Genomic DNA, 26334 nt, shown 5'->3' with positions numbered 1-26334 from the left:
AGTAATGACGCCATGCGGAATGTGACCGAGTAATTATGCCAGACTGAAGGTATTTTAGCGAAACATCATGGGTAAGGACAACGTTGTTTTAACAACGTGGAACAAGTCACAGGAGGAACACTCAGATTACTGCCCTGTCTCTTCTTAAAATTTAGAAAGAAAAAAAAAAGTAAATTCTACAGGCTAGTTACAATGTTTTACCAACTCAAAATCTTATGATCCTATCGGCAAGAGTTTTTAAATACCAGGCTGGAAACACATTCCAGCTCAAAGCAATTTCTAAAAGAAAATAAGAGTTATAATCAATTAATTTTCTAAAATCATTTTGGTTTGAGTTTTGGTTGGAGGGGACAGGCAGGTATCAGGAACTGCTGTTGTACTGACCTCTGTCTCAGTCTGGGCTTGGACTGATCTGTTTCTCCAGTAAGATCCTCCGGCCTTGCTACTCCTAAAACTATCACCCCACCTCCCAATCCTCTGCATCACATCAATTTTGCCCACAGCAAATAAAAAGTGAAGCTGTATCTAGAGCCATTTCATTTCCAACTACAAAGGGTCCAATTTCTCAACTTTTATTTGATGGGAAGAGTTTGGCACATCACCCGCAGCCAGGAACGAAGGCAGCGCAACTCAGTCCAGCGTGCAGAGGGAAGAGGGGCCAGCAGACGCCTGCTGTTAGAAATGACATCAAGTTCCCATAACGAATCTGCCGCCTTCACAGGGTTATGTTTAGGCTGAACGCTTTCCGTATAATAGAGGGCTTTGTAAACGAAGTACAGTACAACTTTTTGAATATAACCTTCACTGGCAAGAATAAAACTTGGTCAGCATCACCATCAAACTCCATCAGGGGCTTGTGGAAGCATGTTGGGTCAGTATTTATAAAATGGAAATCCCACACAGACACTGGGGACTTACTGGACTCCATTTGCTTGTTACACCTGAGATATGGAACCAGCCAAAAACCAAAGGACTACTGCCAGGGTGGAGAATACTCAAAGTCTGAGTATATAGACAGTCTCAGACTTACAATGTAAGATTTATTGACTTTAAGATGTTGTGGAAGCGATAGGGATTCAGGAGCACTTGTGCTTAGAATTGTGAATTCTGTTCTTTTCCTGGGCTGGTGGTATGTGGTGTGACGCTCCCCTGCGATGCTGGGCAGAGGCAGTGAGCCGCCGCTCCCAGATTGCCACCAGCCACACAACCGTGGGGGGAACGACCCGTCCCCACAGTGTGCTGCATGGCCAGATGGCTCTGTCCAAATCCAAGCTAACGTGAGTGTTCTGAGCATGTCTGAGGTAGGTTGGGTGTATTAAGCGCATTTTTGACTTAATGTTTCCTTTATTTTTCTCACTTGCAATATTTTCAAGTTATGATGTATTTATTGGGATGCAACTCTGTCATAAGATGAGGAACATCTGTAAAATAAATACAACTGTATGTAGTAAGAAACAAACAGGCCAGGTGTGGTAGCTCATGCCTCCTGTAATCCCAACCCTTTTGGAGGCTGAGGCAGGAGGATCTCTTGAAGCCAGGAGTTTGAGCCAGACTGGGCAACATAGCGAGACCCCATCTCTATAAAAAATTTAAAAATTTGTCAAGCGCGGTGGCACGTGTCTGTAGAACTAGCTACTCAGGGGGCTGAGGTAGGAATATTGCTTGAGCCCAGGAGTTTGAGGTTGCTGTGAGCTAGGATTGCATCACCACACTCCAGCCTGTGTGATAGAGTGAGACTCTGTATCTAAAACATAATAAATAAATAAGAAATAAACAAATGTATGTGAAGGTATCATTCCTAGAACATAATAAGCCTTTTAAAATGCTTGCTTCTTATCTTCTTCCTTCTTCATAGTCAACACAGCACAGAAAGTTTACAAATTTCTCTTTTTGTGTTTTGAAGACATAATACTTATGGACACCCAATTCAGAAGTCATGCGATTTTAAGCAGGGTGAGTCCAGCCTCACCAGGAGGGCCTGAGTTTGTCTTTAGTACATGTAAAGCGGAGTGGTCTAGGAAAGGATTTCTCCAAGTAAGGCTTTCAGGATCCTTGAGGTTGGCTCCTGCATATATTTGGGTGAGGTTATCTGCCATCCAAAACGGAAAAGAGAGAGGGATGAGGAGAGGCCTAAATCAGATACTGATGGTGCACAGGCTCTCCTGGGTGCTGCGAGCCATGATCTTGCAGAATGCAGCCACTTCTGAGTTGTGCAGCAGTGTCGATACTTCGTCACCCCCCTCTTCTGTCTCTTACCTCCCCCATCAGCCTTCTTAGCTGAGTTCTCCTCCCCACCCCCACTATACAGAGCCCCAGGTGCTCTTGACATTTCAACTTGGATATCTAATAGACGTCTTATATTTACACATCCAGAAAATGAACTTTCAACTTCCCTCTGTTCCAACTTGTACTGGAGTCTTCCCTATGGCAAATCTCTGCTGTGAGTTGCCTTGGCCAAAAAATTGAGACTCACCTTTGATCCCTCTGTTTCTTTCAAACCCCACCCCTACCTCATCAGCAAGTTCTCCTGGTTACCTTCAAAATATAACCTCTTTCCACCACCTGTGCTGCCATCATTCGAGTTCAAGCCACCACCGTCTCTCACCTATGTCACCAGGATGACCCCCTCATTATTCTACCTGTTTCATCCTGGCCCCCTAAAGTCTATCTTCCGCTTAGCAGCCAGCGTAATACTTTGAACTGTAAGGCAGATGGATCATTCCTCTTGTTGAAACCCTCCTATGGCTCCACATATCAAGTAGCGCCAAACCCAAAGCCCTTGCGGTGGCTCTGAGGCCCTCCCCGATCTGTGGTCTCACTAACATCATCCCTACCGCCCGCTCCGTTACAGCCCTCTCTCCTCACTAGGATGTGACAGCCTCTGGAGAGAGAGACTTCGTTCATGTTCATCTCCTCCGCACTCAAAGCTATGTGTGGCGAACAGCAGGTCTCAGATGCTCATGGAATGGACGAACTGGTGAATGACAATCTCCACAGCAACTCTATGAGGTCTTCTTGTTCCCACTTCATAGATGCAGACGGTGAGGTGCAAGGGAAAAGGACATTAACTGCCCACAATCACACAGCTGGTAACAAAAGGATGGGGCTCGGACCCAGTGCAGCAGGAACCCCCAGCCTGCACCTTCCAGCCATCCAGAGCAACAAGCTTCCACATTCTGGAAAATGGCTGCTCCCTTGGCTTGAATGGGTAAGAATGAGGTTGGGATGCCAGTGTTCATGGACTCCAAGGTTAAGCAAGGAAGACACCAAGAACTTCCCGATCACAGCCACAACCCTGACCGGATGTGGATCTCTCTCTAGTGCCGGTTCCACCGTCAGCAGAATTACGCGATTACCTATGAATTCTGCAGAACCCAATTACCTTGTTCCTTTGTTTCTCCAATGAACAGCATAAAAATCAATGGAGACAGGCAGTGGAAGGTTGTGGACTGAGCTTTCCACCTCGGAGCAGCACAGCCTGATCATAATACTGAGGGGTTGGCAAAGCGATGCTCAACTCAGATTTTAAAATATATCATCCATCAAAGTACAAACTTACTTCTGGGGCCCAGAGGACATTGTTTTACAGAGACAGTAAAATAGTAGGTGAGTTTTTAAAAACATGAATAAAAAAAGAGATCACATCTGAAGAGTGGTATTTTTCTTTTTATTCTTCTTTTTCATTTATTTTCATCTTGTGTGCTGTTATTTTATGAAGTATTCCTTAATATTATGCTTATTTTTGATAAATAATTAAGGTCTGGTTAAGAAATTAACAGTGGGTGATTTGCTTTATACAACATAATGAGTAGCACACAGGATACTATGAGGCTACAGCAGTCTTTGCCCATAGAGTCAAGAATCAATTCTGGTGGACAGAGGCACACTGTCCTGTCCTGTCCTGACTGGGATAATGGTTATACATTTACCCAAACTCACCAACCTGCATCTTTAAAATCTGTGCATTTGATGTAAATTGTATCTCATCTTAAAAATATGTCAGCTAGGCATGGTGGCTCATGCCTGTAATCCTGGCACTTTGGGAGGCCAAGGTGGGCGGATCACTTGAGGTCAGGAGTTTGAGACCAGACTGGCCAACATGGTGAAACTCCATCTCTACCAACAAATACAAAAATTAGCTGGGCGTGGTAGCGTTGGCCAGTAGTCCCCCCTACTTGGGAGGCTGAGGCAGGAGAATCGATTGATCCTGGGAGGTAGAGGTGGCAATGAGCTGAGATCACACCACTGCACTCTGGCCTGGGCAACAGAGTTAGACCCTGTTACAAAATAAATAAATAATCAAATATGTCATCATTGGGTTACAGAGTAAGGACTTCTTTAGCAATGAAAATGTAGCATTTTCCGGGGGCAGAAGCAGGATAAACATATGAGATAACCAATTTCTTCCAGTCTCTCTTTGAGCTCATCTCAGTGCTGAAGGCCCGAAATCTGTAACCGCAGCCCAGAAAGGAGGGAGAGAGGAGGTATATGCAGACAGCACAACTGTCAGAAAATTCTGGTATCTGAGGAAGATGCGAGGCTGGATTGGCATCCCCTCATCTCCTGATTTGAGCCACCACTCCTAGAACAACGTAATCGGGGACTTGACAGCTTTCCTCATGAGACTAGACTAGAATCAGCCTTTCAGGGCTGTGGACTCAGTTCACAATGTTCCACAAGTGGCCGATGATTTTCTGCTCACTTATCACGATTTGCATTTACTGTTTAATAATATTTATGAGCAGCCTGACTCAGACCACATACAAGAACCCCAATCCCAGACAAAGTAGAAAGAGCCTTGTCAGATAAACAAGTGCTGCTCACAGTGTGTTCCGCCGATCGGTGTCCCTGCTCCATGATTAGATAAAAGGCTCGCACCGGAAGGGAAATTAACAACATCACTAAGCCTGCTGTTTAGTTCAGCTGACATTTTCTTCACAGTATGATTTTCTCAGTGAAGGAAACTGTACATAATTTACATTCAGGTGCAAGTGTCTCATAGGTTTTTTGCAGATTGTTTGCAGATTGGCTATTTCAAACAGCACTGCAATAGTTTGGTGACACTTTAAGCAAACAGAAAACAGCAGAACATTCATTCAAAAATTATTCACTAGGTCTCTCGGTATTATTGGATATGGCCAGTTGCAGTGAAGGAGATATGAAAATGACTAAGGCAAGGTATCTAACCTTCTCTTAAGGCTTTTATTCAAGTAATGCTATCACTGCAATCATCCTTACCAGACTTATAGATGGGCTTAATAGCAAATTCACAGTGCCATGTCTGGAGGAATCCTGATAAAATTGCTAAAATCCTCTTCTGGGTTTGACAGCCATGATCCAGGGTGCTTGGCATTTGTTTTTTGTTTTAATTTTTAATTTCTGTGGGTACATAGTAAGTGTATGTATTTATGGGATACCCGAGTTTTTTTGTTTTTTGTTTTTTTGAGACGGAATCTGGCTCTGTTACCCACGCTGGAGTGCAGTGGCGCCATCTTGGCTCACTGCAAGCTCCGCCTCCTGGGTTCATGCCATTCTCCTGCCTCAGCCTCCCGAGCAGCTGGGACTATAGGCACCCACCACCACACCTGGCTAATTTTTCTATTTTTAGTGGAGACGGAGTTTCACCATGTTAGCCAGGATGGTCTTGATCTCCTGACCTTGTGATCCACCCGCCTTGGCCTCCCAAAGTGCTGGGATTACCATGCCTGGCCGGTACCTGAGATGTTCTGATACGGGCATGCAATGCGTAATAATCACATCATGGAGAATGGGGTATCCATCCCCTATTCTTTGTGTCACAAACAATTGAATTCTACTTTTAGTTATTTTAAAATACACAATTATTACACTATTGTCGCCCTGTTGTGTTATCACCAAGCAGGTCTTATTCAGTCTTCTATTTTGTACCCGTTAGGTGCTGGGCATTTGAATATCCTTCCTATGACATAGGGTGCCCGTGAAGTGGCATCTGTGGGACTCCTCATTTGGCTCACGACCTCTTTCTCCTCTTTTCCCTTCCAGTACAATCATCAGCAACCCGGAAGCCAAACTGATAAGATCAGGGCTCCCTATGCCAAGCTGAGCCAAGCTCCAGCTCTGATGTCTCTGGGAAACTCATAGTCTGATGATGGCAGCAGACTGGTGTAGAGTCCAAACACCACAGAAAGTGGAAGTGACTCCACAAATGATTCCAGTTTCTATTAAGACAGAGAGAAGTTACAAAACAAACAAAACAAAAACAAACAAAAAAACAACCTGGAAAGGTCAGGAAAGCAGGGCAGATGGGAAGGTGGACTCTTCTCTGGACACATTTGTCAGGGCCTCTATTAGAAAGAGATACCTAGATGTAATCTGGCCACTGCAGGATGCAGGGAGACCATTGCCTACCTGTGTTATTGGCAACTCACTTTCATTAATGTCCCCCAAGATTGGAGTAATCACTTTGGCAGTCATATAAAGAACTTGCTATCAACTAAAACCCCTAGGTCTGTTTCCCATGAACTGCTGTTAATCAAGTTTCCCCAGTCTTGAACTTGTGCACTGATTTTTTTCCCCTCTAAATACAGGACTTTATTAAATTTCACCTTGATAGTTTCTAACCATCATTCCAGGTACATGTGCTCTCCTGCCTACATGCTCCTGTTCTCTATCTCTTTCTTCCTCTCCTTCTTACCTCTCTTTGCCCTCCATCTCTCTCCTCTCCCCTCTCTCTTTTAGTCATCAAACTTATTTACAATTCCTCCTCCAGAAATCTGATCACCCCTACCATCAATATCTCCCAGACTATCTAAAAAAATGCCAAATAGGGCCATGTTAATGACAAAGCCCCAACTGGAACCAGAGACCTCATTATCTCAGGCCTGGGCAACTGCAACCACTATAATGGACCTCCCTGATGGGAATCAATTATCCTTCAGAGCAATCCTCCACACTCCTTTGGAGCAATATTTCCAAATTCATGATCAATCGTGCTTGCTTCAAAATCCTTTAGGCACTTCCCACTGTCCACACAAAAAAGGACAAATGCCTGGTCATGTCATCTGAGGTGCTCCATGATTGTCCCCACCTGGCTCTCCACTTCCTCCTATATTCCTCCTTCCAGGTCTGTGTTGGACATCTGTGCCTTCCTGCTTAGGGCAGCCTCCCTTCCACATCTAGCAAACACACCGTATCTTTAAGGACTTGGTTCAATTAAGACCACTTCCCCAAGGGGGAATAATTAATACCCCATCCTCGGTACTCCCATGTCACTCAAACTTGACCTGGAGAATCATGTTTGCCCCACTGTGTGGTAGTTATTTCTCATACTCAAAACCAAATGGATATGCCCAGCTAGGAGCAGAGCGCCTGGTACACAGGAGGCTCAACATAATTTTCTCGAGTGATTAGCTAAACTACCTTGGAGTTGAAGTTAACCCTCGAATCAACAGCGATGAGATATGGATACGTGGAAGGATGCCCAATGAGTTCGAATCGTCCTAGACTACAAGTTTTCATTTTCTTTTTGAGAAGGCTTTAAGTGGCTTATGCAAATCCATAAGTATGGATGTCTCTATACATATGTTTCTATAATGCCCTCATCTTCTTTCCTAAAATATCTAACCTCAAAGGGAAAAAACCAGCAAACTCTTCTTCCACAATGATGAAAAATAGCATTGACATAAATGGAGAGTGGTGTGCAGTGGAAAGAGCTCTGAGAGGTGCAGAGAACTTGAATGAATGGACGAATGATGGTCTCAGTTTTGTCAAAGAAGCTCTATGGTCTCGATCAAGTTACTTTTTAAATCTTTAGTTTTTCCCATGTATAAATGGGTTTTTTAACTAAACAATCTCCAGGGTTACTGCTGTTTCTGAGAGTCTAAGATTCTTTATGTCAGTGCTATTTTTCATCATTGTCGAACAGGGAGTTTGTTGGTTTTGTCCTTTGAACGTTAGTTTCAGGTCAGGCGTGGTGGCTCACACCTGTAATCCCAGCACTTTGAGAGGTCCAGGTGGGCAGATCATTTGAGGTCAGGAGTTTGAGACTATCCTGGCCAACACGGCCAAACTCCGCCTCTACAAAAAATAAGAACATTAGCCTGGCGTGGTGGTGGGTGTCTGTAATTCCAGCTACTCGGGGAGGCTGAGGCAGGAGAATCACTTGAACTTAGGAGGTGGAGGATGTAATGAGCCGAGATCACGCCATTGCACTCTAGCCTGGGCGACAGAGTGAGACTCCATCTCGAACAAACAAACAAACAAACAAACAAAAGTTAGAGAGTTTAGGAAAAAAGAGCAGGGGCCCTGTAGAAACAGTTTATCTGGATTTACTTAAAGGTACTTAAAAAGCCTTTATGTACACATAAACAAACAGATAATTTGTTTTGTGGAATCTTGGGGTGAGCCAACCCTTCACAGGGCAGAGGTCACCTACAAGGGGAGGGGCTTACAGGGTTACGGGGGACCAGAACAAGGAAGTGGTGACTTCAGGTGTATCAGAACTGTTTTGATGCAGCAACTGGCTGGCAGGGAATTATATTACCAGGAAATAGTAACTCACTCCAAGTTTTCATAAAGGCCAGGGGTTGCCCTTGCGTTGTATCCCCAAGTATATAATAGTATATAATGATACACTTTAATTCCCTACAACTCCCAAGGGTCTATAGACTAAAAAGTGCTTCCTATTACCAAAGTGAAGTCAAATCCAGCACAGTCAAATTAGTTTCACCATGTGGGTGTCCAGCTCTAATTATATAACAGCTTCTAATTATAAAACGTTAAGAATGGCTATTAACTTCTGAGTCTCATTAAAATTAAGAGTTAATTTGCTAAAAGTTGCTTGTTTGGAAAAACTGCTAATGACTGTTCTGCAGATACGCACAGGTACAAAATCTGCAAGGACACAGGCTCAAGGACAAAATTTTGCATTTAAAATCTCACACTCCTTTGAGTTTTTAGCTAGTGTACATAGTAGCTAGGGTTTGAGGAGATATATTTATATTTAATCCAATGAATAGGAATTGTCTGCCAGGTGCAGTAGCTCATGCTTGTAGTCCCAACCCTTTGGGAGGCCGAGGCAGGTGAATCACTTGAACCCAAGTGTTCGAGACCAGCCTGGGCAACATGGCTAAACCCCGTCTCTACCAAGAAGTACAAAAATTAGCCAGGCATGGTGGCATGTTCCTGTAGTCCCAACTACTCAGGAGGCTGAGGCAAGAGGAACGCTTGAACCCAGGAAATCAAGGCTGCAGTGAGATTGTGCCACTGCACTCCAGCCTGGACAACAGAGTGAGACTTTCTCTTACAAAAAAATTAAAAAAGAAAGAAAGAAAGAAAAAGAAAATTGTCACTTGCCAACAAGAACAGAATAAAATGAAAAAAAAAATGGAAATGACTTACCCATCTATTTTGACAGCTGGGATTCTAGAGTATGGCAGGGAGCAACAGGTGTTTGGGGGTACAGGGACTGAAAGGTGAAGCCAATTCCATTCCAGTAATAGAACAAGCTGTTAGGAGGACCTAGAGGTCTGTTCTTTACAGAGTGGCTCCCGAGATGTGTGTTTCTCCATGATGCGCTGTCCTGAATCCCGCAGCCCGTGTCAGAAAACCTGCCTGCTAGTGGACACGGGAGCGTGGAAGGTCAAGCACGATGCTCTCCTGCAGACACCTCTCTCAGTGCATGGAAACAGAACACTGAGCCAAGAGAGCTTGAGGCTCTGGAGTCAGTTTTTAGACTAAAACCTCTCATCGGGAGATGAGCAAATGCAACCAGAAATAAACTCCAAGTGCCTAGCACAAGCCCCTTCCTTTCTTAGTGACTCAGGCTGCACCGTGTCAAGGTGTTGCAGAAGCTGCATTCCAGAGGGTGCCCTGATCTATTTCCTGAGCGGATCCGCAGCTGTCTGGCATCCATGGCAGCCCTGCCCAGACCATCATCCACCAATGGCAACTCTCCCAGGGGTCCAGTGTCAGCCTCAGCTCTGCATGAAACCTCCATGTCGTGTTCTGACCACTAAGGATAAAATTTGCTAAGGAGAAAGGAGTGGTGAGGGGCTGCAGTACAGTAATGACAAACAAAACTAACAAACGAGGGTTTTCTAGAGTGGATCACCACTAGAAAATGAGGTCTGCCTTCCATTTCACTCTCTTTGCCAGTCACATAGTTCCCAGAGAATACAGCGTGACAGCTGGATGCTCAGCAAACACAGCAGCAGGACTGGAGATAGGGAATTTCTCCATTCATAAAAGTAACAAAGACAGCGCATTTCCTTTATACATCAGATGCATAAAGTAACAAATTCAACAAGAGCTTTGGATTCAGAATTTTCAGTAGTAGCAGAAGCTCAGATGTTTAAAAATTTAAATAATCTGTAGGACTCAAATCCTTTTGAATTTTATTCTAAAATTCACAGTGGTGGAATTAGCAAAGAATGGTTCCTATCAGTAACACTACCTCTCCTGCAAATATTACAAAATTCCAAGTTTACAGGTTTGGAAGGGTTAGAGAGGTGGGGCTGGAAGTATCTTATTATTCTCTACTTCACCTATTTCGTTACTATGTGTATTCTTAGTTTTCTTCAGAACAATGTATTCATCTGAATTCCTGGGCATCTAACAGGATTTCTGAGCTAAAGACCCTGTAATATCAACTAATCAATTAACTAATTAAAAAAAATCTTCTTTATCATATACACTGAATACTAAAGAATTGTAAAATAAATTTATTACTTAGGTAAATATTGTCCTAAAGACTGTCATTTAGCCTGTAATGTTTAAAAGGAGTATAGTACAGTGAAGTATGAGAATTAATGACTATTCCGTATATATGCACAGGTGTGTACAGGTGTTAGTGTACATGAGCACATTCAAAAACAGCATTGGAGATGGGACTCACATTTGAATGTTTAGGACATTATAGGTGGTCTTTTGAAGGTATATTCATGAGTGTTGTATTCATATTTAAATAATAAAAGAAAACAGCCTCTTGCTAGTTAGCACAGAATAAAATGATTAAATGGGAATGAGTTGCTTCAGAGATTTAACAGCCAAAATGTTTGGCAGAGCTAGCTGATAAGTGAGTGTAGCAGTGAGAAAAGTATTCCATTTTAGTGACAGAGCAAATCCACAAAGAAAAACCCCACAGCATTAAAATTGTTATTTAAGGATACTTTGTTTCTTCGCTTGTTATCTTCTTAAATTTTTCTGCTACATTTTTCCATATCAGATGACATTATTATTTTCACTTATGGTTATTTAGGTCACCAAAGAGGTTTCTTTTGTTATTGTTTTAGGTTACAAAGTATGTTTCAGTTTACCTTACTTCCCCCAAATGGAAATCAGACAATGACTTTCTGAAACTTGGATTTCCTGGCTCCAGATAAAGAATAAGCAGAATTTTAATACATTTTAAATCCATTTTTAAAAGCTGAATAACTGCCGTCATTACAATGTAAATCTTATTTTTATTTATTTATTTATTTATTTTGAGACAGACTTTTGCTGTTGTTACCCAGGCTGGAGTGCAATGGCGCGATCTTGGCTCACCGCAACTTCCGCCTCCTGGGTTCAAGCGATTCTCCTGCCTCAGCCTCCCAAGTAGCTGGGATTACAGGCATGCACCATATAAAAATTAGCCCAGCTAATTTTGTATCTTTAGTAGAGATGGGGTTTCTCCATGTTGGTCAGGCTGGTCTCGAACTCCCGACCTCAGGTGATCCGCCTGCCTCGGCCTCCCAAAGTGCTGGGATTACCGGTGTGAGCCACCGCGCCCAGCCAAATCTTAATTTTTTAAAAATGTCAAATTTGTCACATATTTTCCATCCCTCTTTATGTAAATGTATTTCAGGTATTTTCCTAATATATAGAAACTAATTTGTGTGTCTTTGCCTATCAGTCATAGAACTGTACACCTTAAATAACTTAGAAAATAAAGGCTGTGCCTCTTCCAGAAGTCCTTTACAATCTCTTAATTCTTTTAAATCTTTTTCATGGAAGTAAAGTACTGTGAGGCTAAGCCTTGGCTTATGGAAACTTCTAGGTAATATGTATCATCCAAATAACTGTAAAGAAGTGGTTTTATTTTGTTACAGGCCTAAATATATCAACAATGCTTTTTGCTAGGTCTTAAGTTATATACATTTTAGAATATTAAGATTTTAACTCACACAAAATATGAAGTATCCTGTCCTTTTATGAGGACTGGTCAATAAAGTCTTAATTACTGTCACAACTGATTAAAAATCTTATTGAAGCCAGGCGCGGTGGCTCACGCCTGTAATCCCAGCACTTTGGGAGGCAGAGGCGGGAGGATCATGAGGTCAGGAGATCGAGACCATTCTGGTTAACACGGTGAAACCCCGTCTCTAGTAAAAATACAAAAAATTAGCCGGGCGTGGTGGCGGGCGCCTGTAGTCCCAGCTACTCCGGAGGCTGAGGCAGGAGAATGGCGTGAACCCAGGAGGCGGAGTTTGCAGTGAACGGAGATCCGGCCACTGCACTCCAGCCTGGGCAACAGAGCGAGACTCTGTCTCAAAAAAAAAAAAAAAAAAAAAAAAAAACTTATTGAGAATCTATTATATGTGATCTAGGTGACTAACTCAGATACCATGATAACGACTTCAACAGTTATCATATGGTAATCTGAAATTAGATTCCTTATTTCTTTTAAACCAGTGTAAAAATATATCTCTAATAATCTTATTTTAATCTTTTTTTTTTTTTTTTTGAGATGGAGTCTGGTGCCTCCCGGGTTCATTCCAAGTAGCTGGGATTACAGGCACCTGCCACCATGCTCAGCTAATTATTATTTTTTTTGTTTTTGTTTTTGTTTTTGTTTTTTTTTGGAGATGAAGTCTTGCTCTGTCACCCAGGCTGGAGTGCAATGGTGTGATCTCGGCTTACTGCAACCTTCGTTCAAGCGATTCGCCTGCCTCAGCCTCCTGAGTAGCTAGGATTATATGTGCATGCCACCATGTCCAGCTGATTTTTGTATTTTTAGTAGAGACAGGGTTTAATAATGTTGGTCAGGCTCGTCTCGAACACTTGACCTCAGGTGATCCATCCACCTTGGCCTCCCAAAGTGTTGGGATTACAGGTGTGAGCCCTCACGTCCGGCCAATATCTCCAATAATCTTTCTAAATTGGAGTCTGTTGGGTTATTTGTCCTCCTCACAAAACATATGAAGGACTTCCTTTGGTAGAGAATAACTAAACAAAGAACATGGTTTCTACAATGAAATGCAAATTCCCCAAACAAAAGACCTTCATTTCAAAATATTAGACAGTAACTCACAGTCCCTACATTTCCAGTAATTAAAGCAAAAGGCTGAATAAAGGTCCTCAAAGTGCATCCTTGGGATCTATGGTATTTAATTCTGTTGGAAGCTGATCTCTCCAAATATTTTAGTCTGGATGATTGAGTATGCGGTGACAGGTCTTTGGGTTAAAACTTTTCAATACCACAAGGGTCTGCTTCACATGTGTTACTGCCACTTAGAGATGACCAGGTGTGCACCCCTCTGTCCCAGTGGGAAAGAAATAGGGGTGTTGCCCACATATGAGTCTTTTTCTTTCAGAATGAATCTGCCTGAGCTTAGGTTCTCATCCCTTTTCAATTCACTTGGGAAGTTATTGCTGTCTGAACTTGAGTCCATCTAGACAATTACCCCAAACCTTTAAGCAGGACAGTTAAGTAAATTGCACTTTTAATATGGTCATCACACTTTTAAAATTAAAATTTGGAAATAAACATACTGTCTCTTCTGGCATCTGACTTTCTGATTTCATACCTTTTTCAATTTCTCCAAATGGGAGCTGCTCTTATCTTGAGTGGATCCTTTTACACAGTGGTTTTTCTAATGGCTGATCTTTATAATGCAGGGTTCTCACACATATCTGTGTCCTAGTATGTGATATATTTACAGAACGAGGCAGTCTAGCTCTGTTCCGTGTATATTGCAGTGATACTTCTGTGCCCTGCGCTGAGATGCTTCCACTGGTTAGTGGTGCTGCTTCTGCTCTGTGATTCTAACCACAGCAACAGAAGCCATCACCAACAATCATCAGTCTCTGATATGATTACAGAAAAGCCGTGAAAAGACAAACTATGAAACGGGGGTGAGACATCCAGTAAGAGGGTCCTGAAGTGAGGAGTCCATGAAAGTGTCCCCATGATACTTGTTCAATTTGTTTTTAAAAAGAACATAAGAAACACACACAAAAAAATAACATGAGGCTTCCTGCTTTGGCAGAACCTGTTTTGATATTGTGGAAATTTAAGGATCTTAGGCCAGGTGTGGCCTCATGCCTGTAACCCCAGTGTGTTGGGAGGTCAAACAGGAGAATCTCTTGTGGCCAGGAATTCGAGATCAGCCTGGGCAACATAGCAAAATCCTATCTCTACAAAAAATATAAAAATTAGCTGGGGGTGGCACATGCCTGTGGCCCCAGCTACTTGGTAGGCTGAGGCAGGAGAATTGCTTGAGCCTAGGAGTCAGAGGCTGCAGTGAGCTGTGATGGCACCACTGTATTCCAGCCTGGGCAACACAGTGGGATCCTGTCTCCAACAACAACAACAAAAGAATCATATACCATGGTATTTCTCCAATGAGCCTCAACCTCCACAAGATGCTAAGAATACCCAAACCCTATCACACAGAGAGGCAAAAAGAAGGTATTCTCCTGCCTTCAGGGTGGTTATCGTGGGCTGGATGCTTACCTGGGTCGGGCCTCAGGGGATAGCTGTGGGTCACCGAAGGAGGGGTTCCGGGGGGCCGCCTGCTGCAGGGAGGAGCTGTGCACGTGCTTTGGGGACCGTGGCACTTCGGTGAAGGAGGAGTCTCGCCCAGACAAAGAGAAGGTTGAGGAACTCTCTGCTGCTGGGGACAGGTCATGGGCCTGCCGGGTGGCACTCAGCTCTTGACCTCGTCTTTGGTTTTCTACGTTCGGCAGCACCTCCGGGTCGGAAGCACCGTCACCCCCACGGAGGGCATAGTCCTTGGATTCACCTGCACAGGTCCTGAGCCCCATTGTCTCGGTCCTGGGGTACGGAGAACTCGCATCTCTGCTTGACTCTTCCTGTTTGTCACTTTTTCCTCCTCGTTTCTCGACAGCATCAGGCTCCTTCCTGGACTTGGTATAGCGGGATACTCAGTCGGCCTTGGGATGCAGAGTCAGCGCGTATTTCTCTGCCAGCTGTCGCCTTCTTTCTGCATTGTACCTTGCAGTTCTTTTGGCTTTGGACTCCAGACTGTGGGTGTCCATGGTACCTGAACCGTAGGGTGAGTCACTGTAGACGCCGGAGGTTGCTGTGCAGTATTTAGAGCGAGCCCGCCCTTCCCTTCCCTTCCCTTCCCTTCCCTTCCCTTCCCTTCCCTTCCCTTCCCTTCCCTTCCCTGCCCTGCCCTGCCCTGCCCTGCCCTGCCCTGCCCTGCCCTGCCTTGCCTTGCCTTGCCTGTCCTTTTTTCAGAGTCTCGCTCTGTCACCCAGGCTGGAGTGCAGTGGTGCGATCTTGGCTTGCTGCAAACTCTGCCTCCTAGGTTCAAGCGACTCTCCTGCCTCAGCCTCCCGAGTAGCTGGGATTACAGGCACACGCCACCATGCCCAGCTAATTTTTTCTATTTTTAGTAGAGATGGGGTTTCACCATATTGGTCTGTATGGTCTCAATCTCTTGACCTCGTTATTCACCCGTCTTGGCCTCCCAAAGTGCTGGGGTTACAGTTGTGACCCACCGCGCCGGACCAGAGTTTGCTTTTCCAGAGGAGAATCAGAAGTTTCCTCCTCTTCATTTGATCGGCCTACAAGAAGGTCACGTGGATGAGAGGTGCAGATTTCAAGTAAAGACACGTATTTACACATAGAGTGACACTCTCTACTGCACACAGCACACACCCGGGTGCCCATGCGGTGAAGGACCAGTTTCTCACTGAGGTGTGTTCACCTAAAGTGACTATTTACCTGGACTGCTGAAGAAGTCTGAGATCTGCAGTGAAATCTACGAAGGCTGTGAATGTGCATGTTCTACAAGCCCCGTAAGGCATGGCTTTAACTTAAGCTCAGCCCCTTCACTCCCGAGTGCCTCCATCCTTGTTCAGTGATTATTTCCGCTTATTGACTTACCCTTTTTTATAGAGTTTAGCATTTCATGTGGGAGACCACAGGATGAGTTGAGTCCTCTGGGAAAGACAGCAGACAACTGAGGTGCTGTCAACGGACAAGTGATGGTTGCTGGTTTCCCAGGATCTGAGAGTAACCATAACAATGTGACCCATATCATTATTCACCAGGCTTTTCTTTCTTTTACAGAAGTGTTTTTTTTCTTTTTTCCTTTGCTTTTTTTTTTTTTTTTTTTTTTTTGAGATGGAGTCTCGCTCTGTCACCCAGGCTGGAGTGCAGTGGCGTGATCTCCACTCACTGCAAGCTCTGCCTCCCAGGTTCATGCCATTCTCCTGCCTCAGCCTCCTGAGCAGCTGGGACTACAGGTACCCATCACCACACCCAGCTAATTTTTTGTATTTTTAGTAGAGACGGGATTTCACCGTGTTAGACAGGATGGTCTTGATCTCCTGACCTCGTGATCTGCCCACCTCGGCCTCCCAAAGTGCTGGGATTACAGGCATGTTTTTTTTCTTTTTGTGATGGAGTCTCGCTCTGTTACCCAGGATGGAATGCAGTGGCCTGATCTCGGCTCACTGCAACCTCCGCCTCCTGGGTTCAAGCGATTCTCCTGCCTCCCTCTCCTGAGTAGATGGGATTACAAGCATCCCCCACAATGCCTGGGTAAGTTTTTGTATTTTTAGCAGAGACCAGGTTTCGCCATGTTGGCCAGGCTGGTCTCAAACTCCTGACCTCAGGTGATCTGCCTGCCTCAGCCTCCCAAAGTACTGGGATTACAAGCGTAAGCCACCGCGTCCTGCCCTTTGTTTCTAATTATAGCACACGTGCCTGATGTAGGGAATGTCTAATATGGGCCTGGCATGGTGGCTCACACCTGTAATCCCAGCGCTTTGGGAAACTGAGGTGTGAGGGTGGCTTGAGGCCAGGAGTTTGAGACCAGTCTGGGCAACATAGTGAGACCCTCTTTCTACCAAAAGAGTTTTTTTTTTTTTTTTTTTTTTTTTTTTTTAATTAGCTGGGCCTGATGGCATGTATCTGTAGTCCCAGCTACTCAGGAGGCTGAGATGGGCAGATAGCTTGAGCCCAGAAGTTCAAGACTGCCATGAGCTACGATACTGCAACTGCACTCCAGCCTAGGCAAGAGAGCAACACCCTGTTTCTAAAAAAAAAAAAAAAGAATGAAAGAAAAGAAAATGTCTAACATGAAGACAAATGAAAGTAAAAACCCAAATAACCAATAATCACCCTACACACTAATAATGGCATTTTTATATATTCCTTTTTATATATTCTAGTCTTTTATAGAATTGATTTTTTCTGTATAAAATATTTAATGAAGACCAGGTGCAGTGGCTCACGCCTGTAGTCCCAACACTTTGGGAGGCCAAGGCAGGTGGATCATGAGGTCAGGAGATCAAGACCATCCTGGCCAACATGGTGATACCCAGTCTCTACTAAAAAATTAGCTGGCTGTGGTGGTGCATGCCTGTAATCCCAGCTATTCGGGAGGCTGAGGCAGGAGAATCACTTGAACTAGGGAGTCAGAGGTTGCAGTGAGCCAAGATCGTGCCACTGCACTCCAGCCCGGTGACTGAGCAAGACTCTGTCTCAAAAAATAATAATAAAATAAAATATTTAATGTTATTAATGTTTTATATAAAAATTCTCCCACATTTGGAAATCTATTTTGAAGACATCATTTTTTAAGGATTGTAACAGTCTAACGGGCATTCCATTATGACCTGAATCCTTCCCATATTGCTGGGTATCTAAGTTGTTTCTAACTTCGAATCAGTTTGATATTCTGATTTCTTTCACAATAGACTCATAAAAATAGAATGGCTTTATCAAAGGGTACATCATTTTAAGACTTACTAGAGTGTCAAATTAATTTCCATAAAGTCTGCATCAATTTACGCTTGCATCTGCAATATATACTTCCTCATAAACACAGAGTGTTTTTTAAGTCCTTCATTACTAGAAAAAGAGAAGATATGCATTTATTCATTTGTGTATCAGCTATTTGTATTTTCTATTTCTTCTCTGGAATGCCTGCTTATGCTTATTGCACAGTGTCCTATTGATTCATAGTGGGTTTTTAAAATTGTTTTGTGTAAACTTTTTTTCTTTTTTGCTGTTTCTCTGCTTTACCTGAATTAAAAGTTCATCTCGCTTTTCCATTATTTACTTTACATTAATCACATGAGTAACTGGAAGTAACTATTGGGTTTGGTATGAAGTGAGAAGAGGAATATGCCTCTCCCCATCCCCTGGCGAACCTGTTTTTCCACTACTATTTCATTAAAAAATTCTTCCTTTTCTCACTAGTGTGTGATGCTTAAACTATCGTATGCCACACACAGTCTTACTCTGTCACCCAGGCTGGAGTGCAGTGGCATGATCTTGGCTCACTGCAACTTCCATTTCTCGGGTTCAAGCAGTTCTTGTGTTTCAGTTCCCTGAGTAGCTGGGATTACAGGTGTGCACCACCACGCCTGGCTAATTATTGTATTTGTAGTGGAAACGGGGTTTCACCATGTTGGCCAGGCTGGTCTCAAACTCCTGGCCTCAAGTGATCCACCCATCTCGGCCTCCCAAAGTGCTGGGATTAGAGGGATGAGCCATTGTGCTCGGCCTGTTTTGTGTAAACTTTTAAGAATATGAGCCCTTTGTCTTCTTCACAAATATTTTCCAACTCGCTTGTGGATTAATTTTGTTGTGAAGTCTACGTGCTTGTAAGGTTCCCTTAAAATGTACAGATGTTGATTTTTATATAGTCAAGGCAACTGACTTGAACTTTTGGTGATTTCTTCAGCTGTTTCTGTGCTTTACCTGAATTAAATGTTCACCTCTCTTTTCCATTATTTTCTTTACATTAATCACATGAGTCACTAGAACTAACTATTGGGTTTGGTATGAAGTGGGAAGAGGAATATGCCTCTCCCCATCTCCTGGCGAACCCGCTTTTCCATTTACTATTTCACTAAATAATTCTTCCTTTTCTTACTAGTATGTGATGCTTAAACTATCGTATGCCACACAGATTAACATTTCACATACAGTAGGGTTTATTCTGACTACAAATTTTGGGACTCTGATCTGTCTATTCTTGATTTTTCATGCTTGTAATTTTTTTAAGAGGTGGGGTCTGGTTATGTTGTCCAGGCAGGTCTTGTTCTCCTGCGGTCAGGCTATCCTCCTGCCTCAGCCTCCCAAAGTGCTGGAATTACAGCCATGAGCCACCACGCCCAGCCATATGTACATATATATTTAGATCTCTAGTTTTCTGACCACAGAAAATTAGAAACTATAGAGACAAACATACTGATATCATCATGAAGTGAGATCAACAGCTCTCTCTGAAGAAGAAACTAGAAAACACTGGCTATAAAAAGCAGCAGAATGGCCAGGCACGGTGGTTCACGCCTGTAATCCCAGCACTTTGGGAGGCCGAGGCGGTCAGATCACCTGAGGTCAGGAGTGCGAGACCAGCTTGGTCAACATAGTGAAATCCCGTCTCTACTAAAATACAAAAAATAATTAGCCAGGCATGGTGGTGGGTGCCTGTAATCCCAGGTGTTTGGGAGGCTGAGGCAGGAGAACTGCTTGAACTCGGAAGGTGGAGGTTCCAATGAGCCGAGATTGCACCATTGCACTCCAGCCGGGGCAACAGGAGTGAGGCTCCATCTCAAAAATAAATAAATAAATAAAATAAAAAATAAAAAGCAGCAGCAACAGCACCTCAGAGCCAGGGACTGTGGTGGGAAGAGCAGCCCTGTGTGCATCCTCCTCTCCTAAGGTCAACTTGAATATTTGATGACAACAGTGACTGAGTGATTAGGGAAAAGCTGAGTCATGCGCCCTCAACATACTGTTTAAGATGAAAGAAGTACGCAACTTATTTAAAATTACCTACATTAAAATAACTTAAATAGGATGTTTTGTTGTATATCCAGAGTAAGAACCATAACCATTCAAGGTGCAGCTTTGCCTCTAATGCTCCCTGCTGAGAGCAGCTGCTCCCTGTGCTGGCTGAGAACCTTGAGAGGCCCCTATCTCAGAGCACAGATCTTGTGCTGGACCCTGAGGGTGCAGAAAAAGTTACTGCCTTTGAGGGCCCCAGTCAAGGGAGGAAAATGACTGGCCCTCAGTTACCCAACAATGTGCCGAGAGGAATCATTTCATACTGCTGTGACATGGAAGGCCATATCTGTGAGGCGGGGCAGAGATGACATACATGTTGTTGCTGTTTTTAACAAATACTTTTAATAGTTGGGCATGGTGGCATACGCTGGTAGTCCCAAGTACTCAGGAGGCTGAGGTGGGAGGATCATTTGAGCCTGGGAGGTTGAGGCTTCGGTGAGCTGTGATCAGGCCTCTGCACTCCAGCCTAGGTGACAGAGTGACACTCTGTCTCTAAAATAATAGTAATAATAAATAAACAAAAACCAAATACATTTAATAAAAAATTAGGCCAGGTGCAGTGGCTTGCACCTGTATTCCCAGCACTTCGGAAGGCCAAGATGGGAGGCTCACTTAAAGCCAGGAGTTCAAGACCAGCCTGGGCAACATAGTGAGACTCTACCTCTACAAAAAAGTTTAAAAAAATTAGCCAGGTGTGGTGATGCACACCTGTAGTCCCAGCTACTCAGGAGGCTGGAGTGGGAGAACCCTGGAGCTTGAGCCCAAGTGTCAAGGCTGCAGTGAGCTATGATTTTGCCACTGCATTCCAGCCTCTGTGACAGAGTGAAATCTTGTCTTAAAAAAAATTATATCCACACAATTCACTTCTGCGGAATATCTCACGTTCTGATACCACTGGGTGGAAAAGGCGACGTGTAACCAGCCAGGCAGCCTGCTGGAAAATGGGCCACCCAGCTCCACGCTCACCGATGTGGGGGCTGGCAGGGTCGCTGGCTCGCATATATTGAGGGGTGTCTTCCTCCAGCAGGCGGTGAGTCACCAACCCTGTGCAGCTCTGCAAGAGGATGGGCTGGGTGTCATTTTCAATCCCTTCCAGGCGCTTGGCAATTCTTTCTTTTCTGTGAGATACACAAGAGGCAGAGTGAGCAACAGCGATCGAGTCTAAAGGAAAATGGAATACTGCTTTGCCAAGCTCTTCTAATAACTCCGTACTATGAAGATCTTACCTGCTTCACCTGGGCGCGGTGGCTCACACCTGTAATTCCAGCACTTTGGGAGGCTGAGACAGGTGGATCACCTGAGGTCAGGAGTTCAAGACCAGCCTGGCCAACATGTTGAAACCCCATCTCTACTAAAAATACAAAAATTAGCCAGGCATGGTGGCGCGTGCCTGTAATCCCAGCCACCTGGAAGGCTGAGGCAGGAGAATCACTTGAACCTGGGAGGTGAAGGTTGCAGTGAGCCAAGATGGCACCATTGCACTCCAGCCTGGGCTACAGAAAACTCCATCTCAAAAAAAAAAAAAAAAATCTTAACTTCTAATTTCTAAGAATTCTTTTCTCTTTGGTTCAAAAATTTGTCTTAATTCACAACTGAAACAAAAAAAGAACAAGATATAGTATTAGTAGTTATATGCTCGCTTTATTCACTCATGCAACATCTTTATTGAACTGCAAATTTGAGTTCTTGGTTGCTATGTAACAGTGACATGCAAAGCTGACCAAGTTCCTGCTTTCTTGGAGACTGTTTTTCATGAGGGGAGGCAGATGCCAAATGAAGAAGAGTTCACACACACACGGATGCATCATCCTCTCCTAAGATCAAGTTGAGTATTTGATACTCATAACAATGACTGAGTTATCAAGGCAAAGCTAAGACATGTTTTAAGTCAGATCCTCAAAGTATTGTTTAATATGAAATAAATATGTAATATATTTAAAATTGCATACATTAAAATAATTTAAATAGAATGTTTTGTTGCATATACATTGCAACACCTATATAGGTGACTCATGTAAATGTCACATATATAGGTTGGCAAGGAACTAAAATCATACAGGGTAAGGGAGAAGGTTCTGTTTCATCTAGGGGAATCCAGGGAGACCTGACGAGCAAGATCTCTCTAGGAAAGTATTTAGGCAGAAATCTCAATAACTGTTACTAACTTTTGTTTGATTTAACAAAGTATTCTAAGCTTTTACTATGGAAATCATTTACAGAAGTGTAGACTAGGAGTGTGAACCCCACAGGGCCATCGGCAAGCTATAAGCATGAACTCACAGCGGCTCCTCCTCCTCCCTCTCAAAGAATCTGTCAATGGCTGTAACTATCTGATTGTTTCCCACAGTGCCTAAAGTGGCCGCTTCAATTAGCTACAGTTTAGATGAACACAGGTCCTCCGCCTCCATGCACAGGCTTTTGCTGGAAGGAAATGTTAACAGTGGTTTCCTTGCTATAATTTAGGTGGATGATGGGCAAGGTAATGACCCCAATGTTTCTGGCAGCAGTGGAGAAACAGAACAAACGATGTGCTGAGGATGGGAGGTTCTCACATGATACTGACTACCAGCATATTACTGAGATGCCAGACAACTGTTTCTTTGGAGAAATGGCCACAGTTCTCTCTTCTTGCCTGCTCCTCAATCGCTTAAATTCATAGAGGCTCATCCGTGTGGCTCTTATGAAGGACTCAGGAAGGGTTGGGAGAAAGAAAGGGAGGTGGCCGGACAGCCCGGGGCCAGGGCCAATGAGAAGTTTTGAAAGGCTGAGTCACAGGAGAAACTCAAAGGAATTTGATTTTTGACTGCTTCAATTTCCGTTTCTTTTCTCAAAGTGGTAATTTTTAGTAGTGAGTCAAAACTACACACACACACACGCACACGCACATGCACACACACACGTGCACACACACATATAGCTTTTATATTGCCCTTTTTTTTTTTTTTTTTTTTTTTTTGAGACGGAGTCTCGCTCTGTCGCCCAGGCTGGAGTGGCGTGGTCGAGTGGCGTGGTCTCGGCTCCCTGCAACCTGTGCCTCCCAAGTTCAAGCGATTCTCCTGCCTCAGTCCCTCAAGTAGCTGGGATTACAGGTGCCCACCACCATGCCCAGCTAATTTTTATATTTTTAATAGAGATGGGGTTTTGCCATATTGGCCAGGCTCACTGAAGCCTCAACCTCCCAGGCTCAAATGATCCTCCCACCTCAGCCTCCTGAGTACTTGCCTGCCTTGGCCTCCCAAAGTGCTGGGATTACAGGCATGAGCCACCGCGTCTGGCCTTATATTGTCCTTTGACTGTGTTCAGAGATGTCAGCCTTGCTTTTCTTCATTTATTTTTATGTGATAGCCACCTTAAAACTAGTTGAATTGGCTTTTGTTAGGGTAGCTGGCTTCAAAATGACAAAGTCTCTCTGTCTGTGACTTCAAAAAAGTCTCTCAGTTGGTCTCTGCAGGAATCAGAATAGCTGGAAGCAGAGTTGCTTGTCTTATAAAGGTCATTATGTTGCTATTTAGAAGACAGGGGTATAGTGAGAATGGGGCACCCTGCCACACAGCCTCGGGAGAGGAGACTTGGCCAATAACAACAGCTTCCCCATCAACAAATTAGCCCTAGTGAGATTATGGTGATAAAACTTTAATGGTTGTTAGGACATATTTTGAAAATATTTTCAAAGATGACAAAAAGCAAAACGTTTTAATCAGTTATTTAAACCCCAAAGAGGAGAGTGGAGCCAAATTTTTCAAAAGGCCACTCAAGAAGCCATCGAAACCAAATTCCAAGGGCGCCTCAAAGGTACGACTTGAACCCATGCCTCAAACCCTAATTGAGAAATAGAAAATATTAGTAGGGTCCTAAGTAGCATTATCACATTTCCTTCATTTCCTTTTCTTTTCTTTTTTTCTTTTCTTTCTTTTTTTTTTTTTTTACAGTGTTACGGCTTTTGTAGTTCGGTGAGCAGGAGGAAACAGTGCCCAGTGGCTTTTTTCTCCCTGCTTGCTTGGCGGGAGGGAGGGTGACAGTCCCTCGGTGCCACTTCGCCAGCCAGAAATCTCTGCAGTTGTGGTGACCTGTGTCCAGGGCCTTGCTTGGGCCTACAGGCTCACTCTGCCCACTCGGCCAGCAGGCTGTACTCCGTGGTTCTACCAACCCAGATCCTGTGCCTGCTAAGGCTCCACCCTCAGTCCACGGCTGGACCAGGTGTGCAACAAGCAGCTTCTGTGTTGGGTGCCACCGTCTAGACAAGGGGAACACAGTGGCACCAAAAAACTTGGAGATGCCAGCAACCATGGAGCTCCAAGGGATGTTGCAGCTCTCGACTGGGGAGTCCCAATGTCTGAACTCCCAAGAAATGCAGCTCTTCACTCCCGTAGCTCAGTGAGTGGGAGCTTTGCCATAAGCCCTTTTATTCCAGCCGCTTGCAGCTTGGCGAGCAAAAGGGTGTGACACTCAGCGGCTTTTTTCACTCCCACAGTTCAGGGAGCAGGGGCATTCTACAGCTTTTTCACTCCTGTTGCCCACAGCTTGGCAAGCAGGGACACTTACAGCTCATATCTACCTGCTGCCCACAGCTTGGCGAGTTCAGGGTTCTTGTCCTGTGACCAAGAAGAATAAGACGGGCAGCGCTGGAGAGTGAGTAGGGCAGAGAAAAATTTTATTGAGTGACAGAAGGAAAGCTCTCAGCGGAGAGGGGACCCTAGAGTGGGCAGCACTCATCTGCAAGAGGGGCCCATGAGCAGGTAGCCCTCTGTGAGGCTGAGGTCAGAGGCTTTTATGGGCTTAGAATGGGGTAGCGCATGCTGACTGGTCCACAGGCAGGTTTTGGAAAAAGTACCATTTGACTGGTTAAAAGGCATCATCCACTTTGGGAGGCTGAGGCAGGCAGATCACGAGGCCAAGAAATCGAGACTATCCTGACCAACACAGTAAAACCCTGTCTCTACTAAAAATACAAAAATTAGCTGGGTGTGGTGGCTCGTGCCTGTAGTCCCAGCTACTCGGGAGGCTGAGGCTGGAGAATCACTTGAACCTGGGAGGCGGAGGTTGCAGTGAGCCAAGATCATGCCACTGCACTCTAGCCTGGTGACAAAGCGAGATTCCATCTCAGGGGAAAAAAAAAAAAAGGTATCATTGAGAAGACAGGGTAAGATGGTGATAGAAGTTCTCAGGCTGGTTATGGGCTCTATCTGGAACCAGGAGCTTGGTTTTTGGGCTTTAGGCTCTCTTTGGATTGAAGGTCGGGTTTCACCGGGGACCTGTCCCTGTCTGCCTAGGAATGTGTCTGTCTCCTGTCACCATCAACAGGGTCTCTGTCACAGAGGCTGGAGTGCAGTGGTGTGATCACAGCTCACTGCAGCCTCAACCTCCCAGGCTCAAGTGATCCTCCCACCTCAGCCTCACATGTTAGCTGGGACTACAGGCACACACCACCACGCCTGGCTAGATTTTTGTATTTTTGTAGAGACAGGGGTTTCACCATGTTGCCCAGGCTGGTCTTGGACTCCCGGGCTCAAGCGATCCCTCGGCCTCGGCCTCGGCCTCCGAAAGTGCTGAGACTGCAGGCACAGCCTGATAGTTCCCTTCTCCCCCCCACACTATTTCATCTGGGTAAGGATCAAAACCATTAACACACACACAGTGTCATAATCAGTAGTTGAGTGCCAAGATCATTAGTTGATCTTTCCTTCTGGAATGCTTCCTGCCATTCTCTATTCCCTGTATTCCAGAAGGAAAGGTCAGCTAATCGGGAGACTGTGCAAGCCTCCTGCCCACAGGAAAGGTAGACTTTCCTGCCAACCTTACTGCCCTGTTTCAGTATTCTATAAGGACAAAGATAACATGAGAAGGAAGCCAGGATGCAGTTCATCACAGAAGCTGAACCTCAGCCAGGAGTAGCGAGAACCAAGAGAAGGACAGCGGACAGGCTGAGTCATCCTATTGCCCATGGAGATCTTTGTCCTCTTCTGGACAAAACAGGATAAGCAGCCCACCAGTGAACACTGCCCTCTGATAGCCATACACTTCTGGGCATAAGACGGGAAGTTCTCAGGATAGGATTTAGCAGACACACAGATGTACCTCATCAGGGTCATGAACTCAGGAGGCTGGCTCCAGAGAACTCGAAGATCACTACGGGAGCACTAACGGCTTCTAAGTGGGAAGTGGCTTTGCTCTGTACTTAGGATGTTGAATGTCCCAGGTTCTCCTACTAAAAGCTAAATCACCCCCAATTGTTGCAACACAAAAATGTCCTTCTAAAGCCCCGTAGGGGCTATCCTAGATTGAGAACCATTGAGAATCACTGATGCCCCAGTACTAGA

At 44.4% G+C, this 26334-nt stretch overlaps 1 protein-coding gene across 1 annotated transcript in view; it reads right to left on the bottom strand.

The window, feature by feature from the left end:
- LOC144331421 (supervillin-like) overlaps positions 1-24304 on the bottom strand; it is a 40972-nt gene extending 16668 nt beyond the window's left edge. Inside the window, 4 exon segments of the mRNA XM_077947950.1 lie at positions 14696-15321; positions 15719-15774; positions 20984-21211; positions 24130-24304. Of these exon segments, the coding sequence (XP_077804076.1) occupies positions 14696-15321; positions 15719-15774; positions 20984-21211; positions 24130-24304 (1085 nt within the window).
- Between the last annotated feature and the right edge of the window lie 2030 nt (positions 24305-26334).

This window comes from Macaca mulatta, chromosome 9, assembly GCF_049350105.2.
Source record: "Macaca mulatta isolate MMU2019108-1 chromosome 9, T2T-MMU8v2.0, whole genome shotgun sequence".
Lineage (NCBI taxonomy): Eukaryota > Metazoa > Chordata > Mammalia > Primates > Cercopithecidae > Macaca > Macaca mulatta.
The sequence above is the reverse complement of the archived record's forward strand: the minus strand, read 5'-3'. Positions and strand labels throughout refer to the sequence as shown.